Genomic DNA, 20,537 nt, shown 5'->3' on the forward strand with positions numbered 1-20,537 from the left:
GGATTTGCCCCAAACATAACACTTTGCATTCAGAATAAAAAGTTAATTGCAAACAAGATGCATGTTTTGGAATATTTTTGTTGTGTATGAGCTTATTTTCACTCAGTCATTTAGGTTTGTATTGTGGAGTAACTGCAATGTTGCTGATCCCTCCTCAGTTTTCTCCTATCACAGCCATTAAACTCTGTAACAGTTTTAAAGTCACCATTGGCCTCATGGTGAAATCCCTGATTGGTTTTCTTCCTCTCTGCCAACTGAATTAGGAAGGACACCTGCATCTTTGTAGGGATTGGGTGAATTGATACACCATCCAAAGTGTAATTAATAACTTTACCTTGCACAAAGGGATATTCAATGTCTATTTTTTTTTTTACCCATCTACCAACAGGTGCCCTTTGCGAGGCATTGGAAAACCTACCTGGTCTTTGTAGTTGATTCTGTGTTTGAAATTCACTGGTCGACTGAGGGACCTTATAGATAATTATATGTGTGGGGTACAGAGATGAGGTAGTTAATCAATAATCATGCAAAACACTATTATTGCACACGGAGTCCATGCAACTTATTATGTTACTTGTTAAGCACATTTTTACTCCTGAACATATTTAGGCTTGCCATAACAAAGGGTTTGAATACTTATTGACTCAAGACATTTCAGCTTTTCATTTTTTATTAATTTGTAAACATTTCTCTAAACATAATTCCACTTTGACATTATAAGGTATTCTTTGTAGGCCAGTGACCCAAAATAATCTCCATTCAATCTATTTTAAATTCAGGCTGTAACAAAACACATTGTGTAAAAAGTCAAGGAGTGGGAATACTGTATGCTTGAATTCTCCTGTGAAATTTCCATTACATCTTAGTAATATTCATACCTACCCTTATGCAATGAATGGCATAATTTGAACGTAGTAAACATGAGGCATTTCTTATTAGAAAGAATCCTGTCTGACAAGTGGTTGTTGTTAAAAAACATATATTTCACAAATATCAGTGTGATGGTAATGGGTCCAACATGAGCAATGCATTTCTGTCTCATTAATGATCCGATTAAATATGGAGAAGGGAACATTGGAACACCAACAGATGACATCCAACATTGATGAACCAATCTGATTCACAAAGTAGCCTGCGTATGTCATACATCAAGAGATGATTGCTATTCCCTGCCATTTTCAAGACATTGTGTGCTTTGTCTGTGTCGCACAACCATGGAATCGATCATACGTTATTTGTCTTTGTTCGTTTGTTCGTTGTATTTCTAAAAATAAATCACTTTCAGCTGTCCTATTTTGCCTGGGGATCTTAAATTTATATCTCATTGCATTATACAACCATCACCTCAACGGGTCATGGTACAGTCAGCTACTGTATTGTGTTTAGCTGTGCTCAGTCCACTGTGTTCAGTCCACTGTGTTTAGGCCACATAATTGATTTAGCTTTCAACTTTCAGTTTCAGATTAAACAATTACCTCCTAACTGTGCAATGACACCTGTACATTGCCCAAAGTGATGTTATTTACCTATCACAATACTCTGTTCATATGTATTTGATAAAGCAAGTTTGTCATAAAAATAATAGAATTGGTAGAAGATATTGAGAAAATAACATTTTGTTGGAGATATTTAAGACAATAAAGATTTGATACAAGGGTGTTAGACAGTGTGAAATGTAATGTTACAAATATTCTGAAAATGTTTGTTTTATATTATTTTTGTCTTTCATTATATCACATACTCTAACAAAACCATACAAATTAAACCAAATGTAATGAATACATCTCGTTAACACTAACACTATCTATCAGTCAGTGCTACACTCCCCATGTTCCCACTTCTCCACTGGTTTTGTTTTCATGCGGTACTCATGATTGTTATCACAGCATGGAAATACACCTCTTTGGAATTGCAATGAGATACATTAGTGGAGCCTAAATACAAAGTAAATCTAAAACACTGTGTTTAAAGGCACTCATTAGAGCTAGCTAGTCTTACTTTACTATGTTGACGATTAGATTTGTTTGGGGTTAATTAAGCCATCTATAATAACCTTTGTACACATGCAATCATTGGTATTTACAAATTACTATTGCATTTTAGCAAATAACGGTGATTGTTGGTTTAATTTGTATTTCTAATCAAATATATTCTGTGCAGCAGATTTTAATGGAATAGCTTTCAACCATAATGTGTGAGTCATCCCTTTTACACGCTTACTTTTGTAAGGTGGCTGGTGTGAGTGAGTGAGTGAGTGACTGAGTGACTGAGTGACTGAGTGACTGAGTGACTGAGTGAGTAAGAGAGACCAACAGACAGACAGACACAGACAGAAAGAGAGAGAGAACATTACGAACGTACATGTGTGTACTGCAGTATGTGGTTTGATTTCTAATACAGCTTTGATTCCACTCCCCAGGACGTCTTCCTGAAGGAACAGACTGATTAACAAAGTAGTCTGTTTGTCAGGAAGCTGGATGATGATGGACGGTGTGAATGCTTTAGCAGAAAAGGTCAAAGCTGAGACCTGAGACAGCTGCCACACTGGAGAAATAACAGATCACAGGACACTGGGCTCAACACACACCCTACTGCTCAAAGGCTTTTAATGCACCAGTCTTCCAGTGTTATGAAGTGGGACTGGACTAGATTCATTGAGCATCCTTAATTCAGGATATTGAAACATGATGAGAACCTCATTCTCTTTTAGATTATAATGTGCTGTGCATGATCGTTTTCAAAACATCTCAGAGAATGGACCATGGTATGGTAAAATAACAGTTCCAGAATATTATAATCATGACCATGGACCATACTATATTTTCAACACACCTTCAATGCACGACTACAACAACAATATTTTTTTATTAAGCTAGGCCTACTGAGTCAGTGTCAGATTTAGCTGAAGAAAACAAACGGCTCTCATCATACTGTCCAAATTCAGTATTTAAGTTCATGGTACATCGCTTAACTTCAGTTTAGAAGAGCTAAGGCATTGGTTAGGTGATGGCTGAGTTATTCATATGTGGCTAGTTGCAGGGGGAACATTTAAAATGAGAAAATGCCCCGATTCATTATTAAATTAAATCAATTTTTGCTCCATGAAGTAATCCAACAATGTATACATCATCTTGTTTATTTTTGATCCTCTCTCATTAATAAAGCCAGGTGAGTGACATTCAAAGCAACGCTTGATTTCTTAGTTTCGCTCATGATGTGCAGCCCTTTGGGCTGGACACCCACCTGTCTCGGACTTCGAGAGAATATCAGAAATGGACAAGAGGATGGCGTATACATTGTTGGATTACTTCTTGGAATTTTTTTAAATTTAGTAACAGAGCATTTTCTCAACTCAAGTGGTTCCCCTGCCACTAGCCATGGGATTTCAGAAAACACAGGTGACTTCCGAATTGAGAACAAAGAAAGTATCACCAAGTAAAGGTTGGTTAAGAATCTGCTTACTGTTAAATAGCAGCGTTTTGAACAGCCATCACAGCTGATGATGAGAGCCGTTTCATTAGAGAGCCATCAACTAGATAGAATTGTGGATGGGCCATAGTGAGAAAAAAAGTTTAGTGCCTAGGTCCATCACAATTTTAATAATGTGGGAACCAAAGAGCTGATCAGACATTACATTGAGGATTAGTTTGAATCCATATTAGGTTTTCAAATGCCATGTGAATGCTCAGCAGGGACTCCAGTTAGACCGTGATTTGGCAGAATAGGCAATTCATGTCTCAACCATATCCTCTGGAGCTCATTACAGAAACGTTTAGTATATTTTCTATGCCTTTGAGTAATTATTAATGGTTCACAGAAAATCTGTGAAACCTATTGTTATTGTTAGATTTTTTTGGTCAAATAACTCAACTATAGATAGGTAAAAAAAAAAAATGGGGGGCACACAAAAACAAGAGGCCATGAGTAACTTGGTAAAAAATAATAGCCTATAGGTGACGCTGTTATAAGCATTCTCAGTTCGACCCTTTATATCCACCACCCCGTTTTACCTAGAGACTTGAAACTTTGTATGTACAGTTGAAGTTGGAAGTTTACATACACTTAGGTTGGAATCATTAAAACTGTTTTTTCAACCACTCCACAAATTTCTTGTTAGCAAACTATAGTTTTGGCAAGTCAGTTATGTCATGGCTTTAGAAGCTTCTGTCAGGCTAATTGACATCATTTGAGTCAATTGGAGGTGTATCTGTGGATGTATTTCAAGGCCTACCTTCAAACTCAAAGCTTCTTTGCTTGACATTACGGGAAAATCAAAAGAAATCAGCCAAGACCTCAGAAAAAAGATAGATAGATAGACCTCCACAAGTCTGGTTCATCATTGGGAGCAATTTCCAAACACCTGAAGGTATCATGTTCATCTTTACAAACAATAGTACGCAAATATAGGCACCATGGGACCACGCAGCCGTCATACCGCTCAGGAAGGAGACGTGTTCTGTCTCCTAGAGATGAACGTACTTTGGTGAGAAAAGTGCAAATCAATCCCAGAACAACAGCAAAGGAACTTGTGAAGATGCTGGAGGAAATAGTTACAAAAGTATCTATATCCACAGTTATACGAGTCCTATATTGACATAACCTGAAAGGCCGCTCAGAAAGGAAGAAGCCACTGCTCCAAAACTGCCATGAAAAAAGCCAGACGGTTTGCAACTGCACATGGGGCCAAAGATGGTACTTTTTGGAGAAATGTCCTCTGGTCTGATGAAACAAAAATAGAACTGTTTGGCCATAATGACCATCGTTATGTTTGGAGGAAAAATGGGGAGGCTTGCAAGCTGAAGAATGCCATCCCAACTGTGAAGCACGGGGGTGACAGCATCATGTTGTGGGGTTCCTTTGCTGCAGGAGGGACTGGTGCACTTCACAAAATAGATGGCATCATGAAGGTGGAAAATTACGTGGATATATTGAAGCAACAATTCAAAACATCATTCAAACTTAATTTGAGAAGAGCTAAAGCATTGGTTAGGAGATGGCTGAGTTATTCATACATTAGTAAATCTGATATTATGTGTCCATTTAAATCTTTTGTAAATCCACTTCACAATGGTCTCCACTCTAAATGTTTTAGCATCATCAAAGGGGATCCCGAGTGGCGCAGCGGTCTAATGCACTGCATCTCAGTGCTAGGGTTAGGGTTAGTGCAAACTGGCTCCTATGGTTAGGATTAGCGTAAACTGGCCCTCTAGGCAGAGTTCCTCTGTCCAGTGTCTGTGTTCTTTTGCCCATCGTAATCTTTTCTTTTTATTGGCCAGTCTGAGATATGGCTTATTCTTTGCAACTCTCCCTAGAAGGCCAGCATCCGGGAGTTGCCTCTTCACTGTTGATATTGAGACTGGTGTTTTGCAGGTACTATTTAATGAAGCTGCCATTTGAGAAGTTGTGAGGCATCTGTTTCTCACACGAGACACTCTAATGTACTTGTCCTCTTGCTCACTTGTGCACCGGGGCCTCCGACTCCTCTTTCTATTCTGGTTAGTGCCAGTTTAGGCTGTTCTGTGAAGGGAGTAGTCCACAGCGTTGTTCAAGATCTTCAGTTTCTTGGCAATTTCTCGCATGGAATAGCCTTCTATTTCTCAGAACAAGAATAGACTGACGAGTTTCAGAGGAAAGTACTTTGTTTCTGGCCATTTTGAGCCTGTAATCGAACCCACAAATGCTGATGCTCCAGATAATCAACTAGTCGATAGAAGGCCAGTTTAATTGCTTCTTTAATCAGCACAACAGTTTTCAGCTCTGCTAACATAATTGCAAAAGAGTTTTCTAACCTTTTAAAATGATAAAATTGGATTAGCTAACACAACGTCACATTGGAACACAGGAGTGATGGTTGCTGATAATGTGCCTCTGTACGCCTATGTAGATATTCCACTATCAATCAGCCGTTTCCAGCTACAAATAGTCATTTACAACATAAACAATGTCGACACTGTATTTCTGATCAATTTATGTTATTTTAATGGACAAAAACAGTGCTTTTCTTTCAAAAACAAGCACATTTCTAAGTGACCCCATACTTTTGAACAGTAGTGTATGTTGATTTTACTGTGTATATATCATGTAACCAGCTCAATGATTGGATGTTAAAATTCATGCCATGAGATTTAGAACATCTCTGAATCATCATTAGCCTTATCTCTATGTTCAAATGTACACGTGCAACAAGGTTTCTTAACATTGTCAGTAGGCCTATTTACATATTTGTACACAGCTCCCAGTCTATATTCATTTTTCAGAGTTAAAAAAACAAACAGATGTGCAACAATATTTTGTTGTGTATGACATGTACATAAATAATTATATTTTTTCCCTAAGATATGGATGATCTTAGAATGACCTGTATATGGAATATGCTCTTTATATCTACAGTTGAAGTCAGAAGTTTACATACGCCTTAGCAAAATACATTTAAACTCAGTTTATAACAATTCCTGACATTTATTCCTAGTAACAATTCCCTGTCTTATGTCAGTTAGGATCACCACTTTATTTTAAGAATGTGAAATGTCAGAATAATAGTAGAGAGAATTACTTATTTCAGCTTTTATTTCTTTCATCACATTCCCAGTGGGTCAAAAGTATACATACACTCAATTAGTATTCGGTAGCATTGCCATTAAATTGTTTAACTTGGGTCAAATGTTTCGGGTAGCCTTCCACAAGCTTCCCATAATGAGTTGGGTGAATTTTGGCCCATTCCTACTGACAGAGCTGGTGTAACTGAGTCAGGTTTGTAGGCCTCCTTGCTCACACACGCTTTTTCAGTTCTGCCAACAAATGTTCTATAGGATTGAGGTCAGGACTTTGTGATGGCCACTCCAATACCTTGACTTTGTTGTCCTGAAGTCATTTTGCCACAACTTTGGAAGTATGCTTGGGGTCATTGTCCATTTGGAAGACCAATTTGTGACCAAGCTTTAACTTCCTGACTGATGTCTTGAGATGTTGCTTCAATGTATCAACATAATTTTCCTCCCTAGTGATGCCATCTATTTTGTAAAGTAGACCAGTCCCTCCTGCAGCAAAGCACTCCCACAACATGATGCTGCCACCCCGGGGGTTCACGGTTGGGATGGTAGTCTTCAGCTTGCAAGCCTCCCCATTTTTCCTCCAAACATAACGATAGTCATTATGACCAAACAGTTCAAATCAAATCAAATTTTATTTGTCACATACACATGGTTAGCAGATGTTAATGCGAGTGTAGCGAAATGCTTGTGCTTCCAGTTCCGACAATGCAGTAATAACCAACAAGTAATCTAACTAACAATTCCAAAACTAATTTCTTATACACAGTGTAAGGGGATAAAGAATATGTACATAAAGATATGAATGAGTGATGGTGCAGAGCAGCATAGAGATACAGTAGATGATATCAAGTGCAGTATATACATATGAGATGAGTATGTAAACAAAGTGGCATAGTTAAAGTGGCTAGTGATACATGTATTACATAAGGACGCAGTAGTTGATAGAGTACAGTATATACGTATACATATGAGATGAATAATGTAGGGTATGTAAACATTATATTAGGTAGCATTGTTTAAAGTGGCTAGTGATATATTTTACATCCTTTCCCATCAATTCCCATTATTGAAGTGGCTGGAGTTTAGTCAGTGTGTTGGCAGCAGCCACTCAATGTTAGTGGTTGCTGTTTAACAGTCTGATGGCCTTGAGATAGAAGCTGTTTTTCAGTCTCTCGGTCCCAGCTTTGATGCACCTGTACTGACCTCGCCTTCTGGATGATAGCGGGGTGAACAGGCAGTGGCTCGGGTGGGTGTTGTCCTTGATGATCTTTATGGCCTTCCTGTAAGTTCTATTTTTGTTTCATCAGACCAGAGGACATTTCTCCAAAAAGTACGATCTTTGGCCCCATGTGCATTTGCAAACCGCAGTCTGGCTTTTTCATGGCGGTTTTGGAGCAGTGGCTTCTTCATTACTGACTGGCCTTTCAAGTTATGTCGATGTAGAACTCGTTTAACTGTGGATATAGATACTTTTGTACCTATTTCCTCCAGCATCTTCACAAGGTCATTTTCTGTTGTTCTGGGATTGATTTGCACTTTTCTCACCAAAGTACGTTCATCTCTAGGAGACAGAACGCGTCTCCTTTCTGAGTGGTATGATGGCTGCGTGGTCCTATGTTTATACTTGCGTACTATTGTTTGTACAGATTTACGTGGTACCTTCAGGCATTTGGAAATTGCTCCCAAGGATGAACCAGACTTGTGGAGGTCTACAATTCTCTTTCTGAGGTCTGGCTGATTTCTTTTGATATTCCCATAATGTCAAGCAAAGAGGCTTTGAGTTTGAAGGTCGGCCTTGAAATACATCCACAGGTAGACCTCCAATTGACTCAAATTATGTCAATTAGCCTATCAGAAGCTTCTAAAGCCATGACATAATTTTATGGAATTTTCCAAGCTGTTTAAAGGCACAGTCAACTTAGTGTGTGTAAACTTCTGTCCCACTGGAATTGTGATACAGTGAATTATAAGTGAAATAATGTGTGTGTAAACAATTGTTGAGAAAAATAACTTGTGTCATGCAGAAAGTATATGTCCTAATCAACTTGCCAAAACTATAGTTTGTTAACAAGAAATTTGTGGAGTGGTTGAAAAATGAGTTTTAATGGCTCCAACCTAAGTGTATGTAAACTTCCGACTTCAACAGTATACATCAAGCTCTATCAGCCAGAGAGAGCGCTGTGCCGCTTGTTTCATCTGGATATGGAAAGGCTTTTAAAACTGATGTACAAGGAGCTGACCACAGTGGCTTCTTCTTGTATGGAGTCCTTAATGTCCGACTGGCTAACACACACCGCCATGAGCCTCTTGGGGAGCTTCCCGCTGAAGAGCAGGTAGATGCAGGGGTTTGCACAGCTGTTCAGACTTGCCAGAAGCATCAGGATAGAGAAAGTTGCAGCTGAAATCGATATTAAAACACAGAACACTATTATCAAGTAGCAGCATCCTGATTTAATGTAATTCTATACATTTTAGCATAGGCCTACCCCAATAGAAGATAAATAAATTAAACCTATGTTGTAAAGTTTTAATTCAGGCATTAAAACATTTGACAATATGATTGAATTCTAGTAGAATTGTAATTTTTTCTGAATATTGAAGAGCACTTACTCTCAGTGGGTGCTTGGACATCCCAGACAGACCACAGCTGGACAGTGAAGAAAGGAGTCCAACAGATAATGTAGACAAAAACAATAACCACAGTCATCTTCACGGTCTTAATCCTGGCTTTGGACACTCCAGCAACACTACTGGTCCTGGAGTGCAGAGGTTTGTTGACAATTTCCGATGCTTGATGTGTTTTCATGTGAAAGTTGATTTGAACAGCTCGGCAAATACGCACCTGGCAAACGATAACAGTTAAGACTGGCAACACAAATATCACCAGAGTGGTCCAGGTCACGTAAGCTTTTAGTCCCCAAGGTTTGATGAAGTCAGCCCAGCAGTCATAGACACCAGGCGCAATTTGAACTCGGGAGAAGATGAACAGTTGAGGGAGACTGCCGAAGAGGGACACGGACCATGCAACGCACACAGGCACGTTCCAGCTCGCTCTGCGCCTTTGGAAAGTCACCATGGGGTTACAGATGGCTTGGTAGCGATCAATGGTCATCACTACAATCATGTAAGTGGAGGCAAACATGCCAACAATCTGCATGTATTTCACCAGGCGGCACATTATGTCAGGACCAATGAATCTGTCCGTTACATCCCACATCAGCTGCGGACAAACTTGGAAAAAGGTGACCACCAGGTCTGCCAGGCAAAGGTGAAAAACAAAGACGCGCATCCTCGACAGCTGCTTCCTCCGCTTCCACAGCACCAATAGCAGTACAAAGTTTAACATTGCGGCACTGAAAAATATGATGCTCAAAAGGGCTATTTCAACTCGAGCCAAGCGCTCATCACGAGGCACATCTTCTGCCAATTCCGTTTCCAAACTTATATTACTATTGTTTGAATTAAAGAAAGTCATAATTTATCTACAAAATGACACAATTTTAAGATAAAAACTCAAATAATTCGGTCCTTAAGTTAATGTTCACGAATAGTTCAAATACAACCTATCAACTGCACAGCATATCACAATAACCAAAATCTGCCTTGGAAAATGTATGCAACTGAATTACAAATTTCCTTGTGAAAATGTACTCATAATTATTAACAGACAAAAGACGTTAACTGTTCTACAGCAATTGTTTAAAGGATAGACCTAGAAAACGTCTTGACGCGCGAAAACTTTGGAGGTGGAAGTCACCAAGTGCGCGCAACGATGTGAATAGAGGAGAGTCGGCAGCAGCAAATTATTTATATATATTGGATGCGCAGCAGGAGGGAGGGGCTATGCTTCTGCGTCTTTACAATAACGCCTTCTATACATTTTATAAATAAATTATACATCTGGAAATGTTATACCGGTACTCACTGCAAAAGGCAGAAAGTGGCATGCAATAGTGCAACATGATAGGACTAATAGGCATCACACAGTAAGCAGCATATATATATATATATATGAATATCAAAATTAAGTAGAATACCATTTGTATTTTAGTTCAAGTCAAGCTTGGGCTTTATTATATGTGTCACTTAAGTATCATCCTTTCAAAGTTAGGCTATAGTTTAACCTTTTACACACCATCTGCTTTATCTATGAAACATTAATTAAATAGACTAAATATTTAATAAGAGAAAACACACAAAGAAACCACACTATACACAAACTGATTTCACCCTCAAGCCATTTGATGAGTTGTCAAAAAAAAAAAATCTAAATTCCTGGAGTGATGTTTTTTCTCAGCCCATGAAATACAGATTTATTCAGTTCACTATATTGGTCAAAGAAGACCGGCTTTCTGAGATATGATTATAGGGCATTTAAAACAATTACACATTGCTCATTAGCCTTTCATTGCTCAAATCTCTCCAATCACCGTTGAGAATTGGCAAAATATCCAGTTTTCCACTTAATCGTATTGACTGAATCCCAACAGCAGACTGGCCAATCTCAAAGGAATTGCGGGGCAGGAAATGTACAAAATAATAGTTCTGATATCAATAATGCCACAGATGTTGAGATACTGCAGTGGCTTAGGTTGATTACAAACTTTCTTCATAAGGACAGCGGTGCAGCTGAGAGCATAATACCTAAACTAAGTGCCTGCACTGGGCTAAATTAGTTGAACACAGTAAATATGATTCAGTCCTTGTGGGGTTTCTTTCTCATTCTCATATTCAACACTGTGTATGAGGGGGTAACACCTGATACACACTGGAATTATGTCTTGTTAACATGACAAAGCAGTTCGTCTTTGTCCATCTGGTAACGGCTCCTTTTCCACACGTCTCGTAGGTTCTGTAGGGTAGTACCGATCTCCTTGCCTGAGGTGATGCCCATCTTCCTCAAGTCATGCCCACTCACGGGGAAGCGAGGAATGGACCATCTGCTCATCTCTGCCAGTAACTTGTCCTCTCCCTGGTACTTGAGCAGTTCACATACTTTACTCTGAGCATCCACCTCCCGACTCTGCAAACAAGATACATTGAAATGATCTATCAGACCATGTGGTTCTGTCAAGATTGGGCTTCATACACTCAGTTCCAAAAAGGACACCATCTTGACAGTCTTAATTTAAATACAGTAAGTGGTATTACATCAACTCATTTTGACTGTGCTTACATCGATGATAAAGTCAGTGTAGGGCTTCAGGCTGTCTGGATCATCCTGGGACTTATGGAGGTCATGTCTGTGTTTGACCAGGAACAGACCCAGGTTCTTCTCCTCCCTGGAGACCTTCAGCCTCAGGTCCATCTTCTCCACATCCTGGGAGCAGCGGAACAGGGCTGACAGAACAGTCACGGGCTTGGGGGAATGGTCCTTCACATGCTGCCAGATCCGCTTCATCTCCTCCACGTCGCCCTCTGCAGGTAAACCTTGGAATAAAAGTATAACTCTTACACAACTACAATAACATCTAAAAATACCTATGCTCTAGCTGAGAACATATCTAGTGGTCTGTCAACGGGACGGCCTAAATATAGTGCTTTGAGGTATGCTTTATGTAGTTGGTTGCATGGTTACTATAATTGGTTGCATGACTCCCCATAACATTGTTCTTAGCAAACAGGGCTTTCTCCCTCACCTATGTACTGAGCCAGGCCCAGCTCATACATGACCTTTAGTAGGTGGGCAGCATGGTTACCCACCACCATCTTCTTCAGCTCAACCCAGATGCGCTCCCCTGATATGGCTGCCAGGCCACGGGCGTTTTCCCTGATGGCCTCCAAGGTGGCAGGGTCATGTTCCGCTGCCTTCACTGACACCCGGCCATAAAACCTGGGGGCAGACCGGGGGATATACACAAGTAAGGACAGAAATAACATGCAGAAACCCTCACATACTAAAGTTTAATTTGTTAATAGCCATAGTCAAGTCCAACAAACACCAGCCCCATTTATACCCCAGACAAGTCTAGATTACCTGAAGTATCGTAGTATTCTCAAGTAGTCCTCCTGAATCCTTTGCTCAGCACAGCCAACAAACTGAACCTTTCGGTTCTTGAGGTCCTCATATCCTTGGAAGTAATCATATAGGGTCCCATCTAACCCTGTTTGGTCAGAAATCAAATAAGACATGTTTTATCCCCCCTTCTAATGTCAAGTTTGGCATTCATTTCAGAAGGGGTGAAAATATACTATAAACACACCTAAAAACATGGAGTTGATGGTGAGGTCTCTACGCTCGGCGTCTTTTTGCCAGTCTGTTGTGAACTCTACCTCTGCATGACGTCCATCCGTCTCAACATCTACACGCAGTGTGGTCACTTCAAAGTTCTCATTGTGAAGCTAGAGATGAAAAGACAAATGTCATGTGTTTTAAAGCAACAAACACACAGACCTACTGTACAGCAGAATTCACGCTACATTGACTTTTAACACTTCACCCCATCGTAACAAAATCAGACTGTAGAAAGAAATGTAGTGTAAGAGAACATTTCAGCATCCAAAATGTGAGACTGATGTGATCTGGAATATTTGTGTATAGCTGGTGAAACTGCACATCAATCTTGGGTACTCTTACTCGAGCAGTGATGGTCCCATGCTTCTCCCCTTTATTGTTGATCATCCTGATCCCTGCATTCTGGAACATGCTCTTCATCTCCTCTGGTGTTGCTGTGGTTGCAAAGTCCACATCCTCTGGCCGCTTCCCAGACAAGAGGTCCCTCACAGCACCCCCTGCTATCCTCAGCTCAAACTTGTGCTTCTCAAAGATCTCTATGGAGAAATACAGTGGGGCAAAAAAGTATTTCGTCAGCCACCAATTGTGCAAGTTCTCCCACTTAAAAAGATGAGAGAGGCCTGTAATTGTCATCATAGGTACACTTCAACTATGACAGACAAAATGAGAAAAAAAATCCAGAAAATCACATTGTAGGATTTTTAATGAATTTATTTGCAAATTATGGTGGAAAATAAGTATTTGGTCACCTACAAACAAGCAAGATTTCTGGCTCTCACAGACCTGTGACTTCTTCATTAAGAGGCTCCTCTGTCCTCCACTCGTTACCTGTATTAATGGCACCTGTTTGAACTTGTTATCAGTATAAAATACACCTGGCCACAACCTCAAACAGTCACACTCCAAACTCCACTATGGCCAAGACCAAAGAGCTGTCAAAGGACACCAGAAACAAAATTGTAGACCTGCACCAGGCTGGGAAGACTGAATCTGCAATAGGTAAGCAGCTTGTTTTGAAGAAATCAACTGTGGGAGCAATTATTAGGAAATGGAAGACATACAAGTCCACTGATAATCTCCCTCGATCTGGGGCTCCACGCAAGATCTCACACCGTGGGGTCAAAATGATCACAAGAACTGTGAGCAAAAATCCCAGAACCACACGGGGGACCTAGTGAATGACCTGCAGAAAGCTCAGACCAAAGTAACAAAGCCTACCATCAGTAGCACACTACGCCGCCAGGGACTCAAATCCTGCAGTGCCAGACGTGTCCCCCTGCTTAAGCCAGTACATGTCCAGGCCCGTCTGAAGTTTGCTAGACAGCATTTGGATGATCCAGAAGAAGATTGGGAGAATGTCATATGGTCAGATGAAACCAAAATATAACTTTTTGGTAAACAACTCATCGTGTTTGGAGGACAAAGAATGCTAAGTTGCATGCAAAGAACACCATACCTACTATGAAGCATGGGGATGGAAACATCATCCTTTGGGGCTATTTTTCTGCAAAGGGACCAGGACAACTGATCCGTGTAAAGGAAAGAATGAATGGGGCCATGTATCGTGAGATTTTGAGTGAAAACCTCCTTCCATCAGCAAGGGCATTGAAGATGAAACGTGGCTGGGTCTTTCAGCATGACAATGATCCCAAACACACCGTCCGGGCAACAAAGGAGTGGCTTCGTAAGAAGCATTTCAAGGTCCTGGAGTGGCCTAACCAGTCTCCAGATCTCAACCCCATAGAAAATCTTTGGAGGGAGTTGAAAGTCCGTGTTGCCCAGCAACAGCCCCAAAACATCACTGCTCTAGAGGAGATCTGCATGGAGGAATGGGCCAAAATACCAGCAAAAGTGTGTGAAAACCTTGAGAAGACTTACAGAAAACTTTTGACCTCTGTCATTGCTAACAAAGGGTATATAACAAAGTATTGAGAAACTTTTGTTATTGACCAAATGCTTATTTTCCACCATAATTTGCAAATAAATTCATAAAAAATCCTACAATGTGATTTTTCTGGATTTTTTTTCTCCTCATTTTGTATGTCATAGTTGAAGTGTACCTATGATGAAAAATACAGACCTCATATTTTTAAAGTGTGAGAACTTGCTGACTAAATACTTTTTTGCCCCACTGTACAGGGCTCCCTTGTGCAAGCGTTCTCTCAATGTCCCGGTTTAAATAAAGGTTCATAATATTACAAATCACTAAGTAGAGAAAGGGGTTATTTTGAAACTCCTGAGGATAAACTTATTCTGAGCAGTTCTCATCTTCCACTTTCTGCTTGTGAGGTTAAGTGCCACTGACCTAGACTTTGATATAGCCAAATTGGTTGGTAGTAAACATGTACCTGCTCTCACCTGCTATGCCATTCAGTCCATCGCTGAATAAGGACTTGAACTCTGTAGTCTTCAGCTGCATGGTGAAGAGACTTCTGACACTCCAAGTGAGACGACCTCTGCTAATCACCACAGAATTCAGGATTCTCCCCCACATCTAGATACTGTCGTTGAGCAGAGCAAGTCAATGTTAGCTATAGCTAGCTGTGGTTAGCTAACTAACGTTAAATATTATTGTGCAATTGCAGTGAATTCACTTGTGGGGGTTGCCACACACATTCAGCTAGTTTAGAGACCAAACAACTATCGTAATATTATTATTACAGCTAGTAGCTGGTTAGCACAGAAATTTGATTCCATGTTCCACTAGCTATTGCTAGATAATTTAGCAAACTGAAGCGAGCATATCGGCTCTTGTAAGCGACATATATTTAAAAGTACATCTGGTAAAGTATAATTGTATCATCATGCAGCTGGCTATTAATCTCATATGGACAGACCTGCAATAAAATATGAATAATTGCCCTTCTTTGGGGATGTTGGTAGAAACATTATTCCCGTTCCATACTTGTTCTGCTACAGCAGGAAGTGTACTTACTTTCACCACAGGAAGTCGCTGACTGTGACCAATAAGAGTGAGATTCGTCATAAAAAAGGGCGGGGTACAGAAGAAACAACGCGCGATTTCATTCGAATAATTTTTTGTTTGAATTACTGTTACTTTGTTGCAATTTATTTGACACTTTTGGCCTCATTCACTTTGTTACTACAGTTGCGCAATGTCTAGTAGCGTAGAACATTCCCCCCCTAAGTACTAATGCCATAATTCCACTTGTCAGCTCATTTTGACTGAGCGAGAGAGAGATGAAAATACTGTAAATACATGTTTTTTATTTCACCTTTATTTAACCAGGTAGGCTAGTTGAGAACAAGTTGGTTGATGTATGGTTGATAACTATTTTAAATTGATTCAATATATTACTCTAAAATCAATTAACTGTTATCAGAGAGATTATAAAACGCATTTTCAGCACGCTAGATAAATGACTCCGTAGCCTCTGATCAGACCATTCATTGATCTATGGGTTCTACAGGGTGGTACTTCGAAAGCTATCGCGAGAAACGGAACATTTTTTTATTTAGTGACTGTTGAATCTGATCTTCTGTATGCTGTAGCCTACAACAAGCCAATATTAGACGCTCTTCACACAGTAGCCACATGGCTAGGGTAGAACTCACACCGCTGAAACCCTGGGACGATTTCTTCCCAGGTTCCGACCGATTTGCTAAACCAGACGCGAGAGATTTACCTAGATGGAACAACAGGGTTGTCAACAACTTGCTTTATTATCAGACAAACTATTTTGCAATGGCTATCATTGTTTTCCTTATTGTGGGGTAAGTAGCATGAGACACTGTCCACAATTTGTATCGAGAACATTAAATATCTGGTGTGTCATACTACACTCAGGTTAAAATGGGCTGGGTGGTATATTAAACGTGCAGAAATCACGCAGCCATTTCCTGTTTGCTAAAATTTTAATAGTTTGCCTAATTTCAGTTTATGTGATTAATAAACAAGCAATGTATAGTGTCGAGAATCATTGTAGCTTCAAAACTGCAGTATAATATATTTTCAATACCAGGAAATAGTATTTTCAGCTGTTTGGAGCTAGTTTACAAAATCGAAAGTAAAAAGACAAACTAAACATAAGGACGGGAAGCATATAAATACTGAACATTTAATAGATATACTGCTTCTTAGACTTGCTCTATAACTTTCATTTTTATGTGAATCTGGTCAGTCGCCCAAAAAGTTACATATTGCAGCTTTAAGTGTTGGGAAATCTGATTTACTGTAGTTCACCATCACTAGTTCTAACAGTTAACATCAATTAAAATTACAGTCTTGGATTCGTTTATCAGCTAAATGACAGCCGCTCCTTGTTTTGGTATACATTGTTAGGTTTTTCTTGTTTGTGTGTGTATGAACAATAGAGTATTATTTGGGATATGATAGGGTAAAACAGTTGTGCTATTGAGCTGAGCCATTTATAAGTTCTTAAAGAATAATTTTATCTATGGCCATTAAACAGATTCTCAGATCCCAGATTGCACCTTTAACTAATGCCTGAAATTAAAGTTGGGTCTCATTAGCTAATTATGGATGCAGGGACTCACTTTAAAGTCAAAACATAGGAGCTGCCCATAGCAGCTGTTATGGCACTATGTGGCTACTATGCATGATGTTGATGTTCCTCCAAACGTCACTCTGTAGGTACTGATCCTCTATTGCCAAACACGTAGCTCCCACCTGGGTGATGCAATGGCTGCTGAAAAGCACACAAAAAGCCACTACATCTTGGCAGTGGTTAATCTCTGGATGCAGCATGCAGTCCTTGTTGTGGTTATTCCCAACAGATGAAAGCCGGGACTGCATTATTTAAATTCAAACAGCCATCTAGCTAGCTATTGCAAATGCAATGCTTTTCTATGTATGCTATCACATTAACATTTCATTTATTTAATTTCACAATGCTTTTAGAAAATTAATATAAACCCTTGCTAGTGTCTAATTTGTTATTTTTTTCTAGAATTGCTCAGATTTACAATGTGTAATTTCACAAATGGTGGTATCCTGTCATGACTGCATAACTAACAATTGATCACCAAAATCACTATAGAGGAAGAATTTTTACTTTAAAAATGTGGATTCAGTTTTTCAAAAAATTGTCATCTTTTGGCAAGGCCTACTTGGTTATGATGACACACCGCTGCTATGGTGGTCAACTACTAGACACCTAATCCCTGCTCACTTATCAGCTGCTGTTCTAGATCACAGGGATATGAGAAACAGCTGTCGTTATTCACTGGAGGTTGGGCAAAGTTCACTATTGGAGTCGGAAGACATAACGTCCAGGAGTCATATTATCTTAAACAACACTCTTGAATGAAGTTTGAGACAAACCATTAGAAATGATAACATTCCTAACATTGCACCATAGGGCTATGTCAAAACTACTTGCTGTGTAAATGTCCCACTCATCCTTCAGTGGGTTATTCTTTTGTAGATTCACTTCTGTAACATGTCATCATAATCTTTGAAATTGCTCTCATTGTGGTTGTTATTGAAACATCTTTTGTATAAATATTTGCATTTGGGCTAAAAAAAAGTCACGTTGATGTGTTGACAACCTATCACCACTAGATGGTATCCATGACTACATGAAATATCAACTGTTCCACCCACCCAGTCCTCTCATTATGTTGTGATATGTGTTTCCCTGCAGGTTTCTCAACCCTATGGGGATGTTCATGGGCATGGCAGTGGTGTCGCTGGTCTTCCTGGGCTCAGTGTGGGCTGGAGAGAATAAGGCCATGATCAAAGACTTTAAGAGGCAGAACCCCACATTATTTGTCATGGCAGTGATGGTAGCCAGCTACTTTCTTATGTCTCTCTTCGATGGTGTCATGGTCTTCATGTTTGGGATCACATTTCCTATTCTCTGTAAGTTTAACGGTTTGGTATTAAATGTTTCTTTAAGTTACACCACAATTATACCATTGGTAAATAAATAGGCAAACTTGAATTGAAGCTATTCCAATTTGAAAATATCCTGGAGTTATTACTTACATTGGTGTTTTTACATTAGTGCAAATTAAGGGTATTAATCTGCTTCTATATATTTTGACTTCAGTGATCTTTGGACACGCCTCACTTCGACTTCGCAACATGAAGAATAAACTGGAGAATAAGATAGAGGGGGCGGGCCTGAAGAAGTCACCAATGGGTATTCTACTGGAGGCGCTGGGCCAGCAGGAAGAGAGCCTGCAGAAGATCCAGGAGTTCCTTGAGGGGAAACCCAAGGAAGGATGAACTCTACACAGAAAACCAACAACACACACGCCACAGTCCCTATATGTTGTCATAGGTCCCCTATCACATCCCTGGCCTCTGATTAATGGGAACGCGTTCCTTTGCACACCCCCTTTTAATGTGCAGTCTCAATGCATTCAATCAATGTTGGATAGAAATCATTGTAATACATGTTTGAACACTTCAGCTACAAACCGTATAGCCTATCTCGCATGCAGGTGTTTGTGTGTTTGTTGGCTTAGTCTAGAGAACATGTGTTGAAAACCAAAGCTTTCATTTTACTTCAGAATATTTGTTCCTCTACCCAGAACTTGTCAGAACCCTTCTTTCAAGTAGTGATGACAGCATCTCGATACTGGCTCACATCCTTGCTATGCAATGTTGCAAACAAGTTGCAAATTACTATTCCTTGTTGAATGTATTTGTGTGTGTAGGTGGGCAAATGTTTCCAAATCCCACATGCAATATTTACTCAACCTGTTCATGCTTTTTGACTTTTGTAAATATAACAAGAGTGAAAACATTGTGGTGTTAAAAGCACATCTGTGACCTGACAGATTGAGGTCACTTGGTTTGAAAAAATAAACAAACAGAACTATGTTTTATTGTTCCATTAATGAATTCAGTTCTCGCAAATGAAGTGGTAGTGAATTAGGTTTTTTAAACGCTGTGGATTCTCTCTCTGAAGTGTATACAAACATTGTAATGTGAAAATTCTGATTTGTGGAGAGTAGAACTTTACTACCTTTATTTCTAAGCTTTACTGCTTTTTTGGTTACCGTCTTCAAAGGATCTGAATTATTTAATTAATGCTTAATTATTTTGAATTAAGAGAATCTGACAGGCTTGCCTATGAGAGGCTGTGAAATCACTGTGGATGATTAATTATTGTGAAAAATAAATATATCACTGCCAAACTATTCTGAAGGCAAGAAAGTATCAAGTGTTTTATTTTATACAGGGTATTTTTCCTCACTAAATTCAAAGGTGTATTTAACTACAACATTGGATGGAAAGTAGCCCTACATTTTACTCTTATAAAATAAGAACCGGACTAAAGAACCAAGCCAATGCTTTGTGTCCTGGTGCATATGAGAGAGATGTAGAACTTTAATGTGGTGTATTTCATAATCACATCAAATGGTCTTTAAACAAGAATATGATTTTAGAACTTCAAAGTAATAAGGGGTACTAACCTATGTCCATCAGCATTCACTCAGCACCTCACACTATCTAATCTCCATAGTACCTCCAAGGTTATGGATGACCTAACTTCTCCCTCCTCCCCACTTGTCCCAATGCTAATCAATAGACTGCAGTAGATTATAGTGAAGAGCAGAGTACTGCACAGTCAGTGACAGAGTGGATTCATCTGCAGTCACTCGCTTCCCAACCCCTAAACCTTCTCTGGATTGCGGTGTCAGCTACTTCAACCAGGCTCACATTGGAAATGTATTACAAATCCCAAAGTGGGCTCTCTCTATTGCACTCTCCACTTAGACATCTTGCACATAAAGTTTTTAAGAAAGGTTTATGA

General features: G+C 39.5%; 3 protein-coding genes across 4 annotated transcripts; 1 reads left to right on the top strand and 2 right to left on the bottom strand.

Moving 5' to 3' along the window:
- Positions 1-8,743: 8,743 nt before the first annotated feature.
- LOC135540218 (vasopressin V2 receptor-like) lies at positions 8,744-10,026 on the bottom strand. Its single transcript, XM_064966706.1, has 2 exons — positions 9,162-10,026; positions 8,744-8,949 (listed from the first exon to the last, which is right to left on the bottom strand). The coding sequence occupies exons 1-2, from the start codon at positions 10,024-10,026 to the stop codon at positions 8,744-8,746; spliced, it is 1,071 nt and encodes a 356-aa protein (XP_064822778.1).
- A 570-nt stretch (positions 10,027-10,596) lies between these two features.
- On the bottom strand, positions 10,597-15,722 carry trnt1 (tRNA nucleotidyl transferase, CCA-adding, 1). Of its 2 annotated transcripts, XM_064966704.1 has the most exons (8): positions 15,624-15,722; positions 15,145-15,287; positions 13,129-13,322; positions 12,755-12,893; positions 12,529-12,655; positions 12,191-12,384; positions 11,728-11,981; positions 10,597-11,574 (listed from the first exon to the last, which is right to left on the bottom strand). In XM_064966704.1, the coding sequence occupies exons 2-8, from the start codon at positions 15,278-15,280 to the stop codon at positions 11,326-11,328; spliced, it is 1,293 nt and encodes a 430-aa protein (XP_064822776.1). In that variant the 5' UTR covers positions 15,281-15,287; positions 15,624-15,722; the 3' UTR covers positions 10,597-11,325. The 2 variants fall into 2 exon arrangements, with proteins under 2 accessions (XP_064822776.1, XP_064822777.1); XM_064966705.1 differs by lacking the exon at positions 15,624-15,722 and having other exon boundaries at positions 15,135-15,221.
- A 478-nt stretch (positions 15,723-16,200) lies between these two features.
- LOC135540219 (PRA1 family protein 3-like) lies at positions 16,201-19,920 on the top strand. Its single transcript, XM_064966707.1, has 3 exons — positions 16,201-16,521; positions 18,414-18,631; positions 18,822-19,920. Exons 1-3 carry the CDS (start codon positions 16,343-16,345, stop codon positions 18,998-19,000), a joined length of 576 nt encoding a protein of 191 aa, XP_064822779.1. The 5' UTR covers positions 16,201-16,342; the 3' UTR covers positions 19,001-19,920.
- The last annotated feature ends 617 nt before the right edge of the window (positions 19,921-20,537 follow it).

Source organism: Oncorhynchus masou, chromosome 5 (assembly GCF_036934945.1).
Source record: "Oncorhynchus masou masou isolate Uvic2021 chromosome 5, UVic_Omas_1.1, whole genome shotgun sequence".
NCBI classification, from domain to species: domain Eukaryota; kingdom Metazoa; phylum Chordata; class Actinopteri; order Salmoniformes; family Salmonidae; genus Oncorhynchus; species Oncorhynchus masou.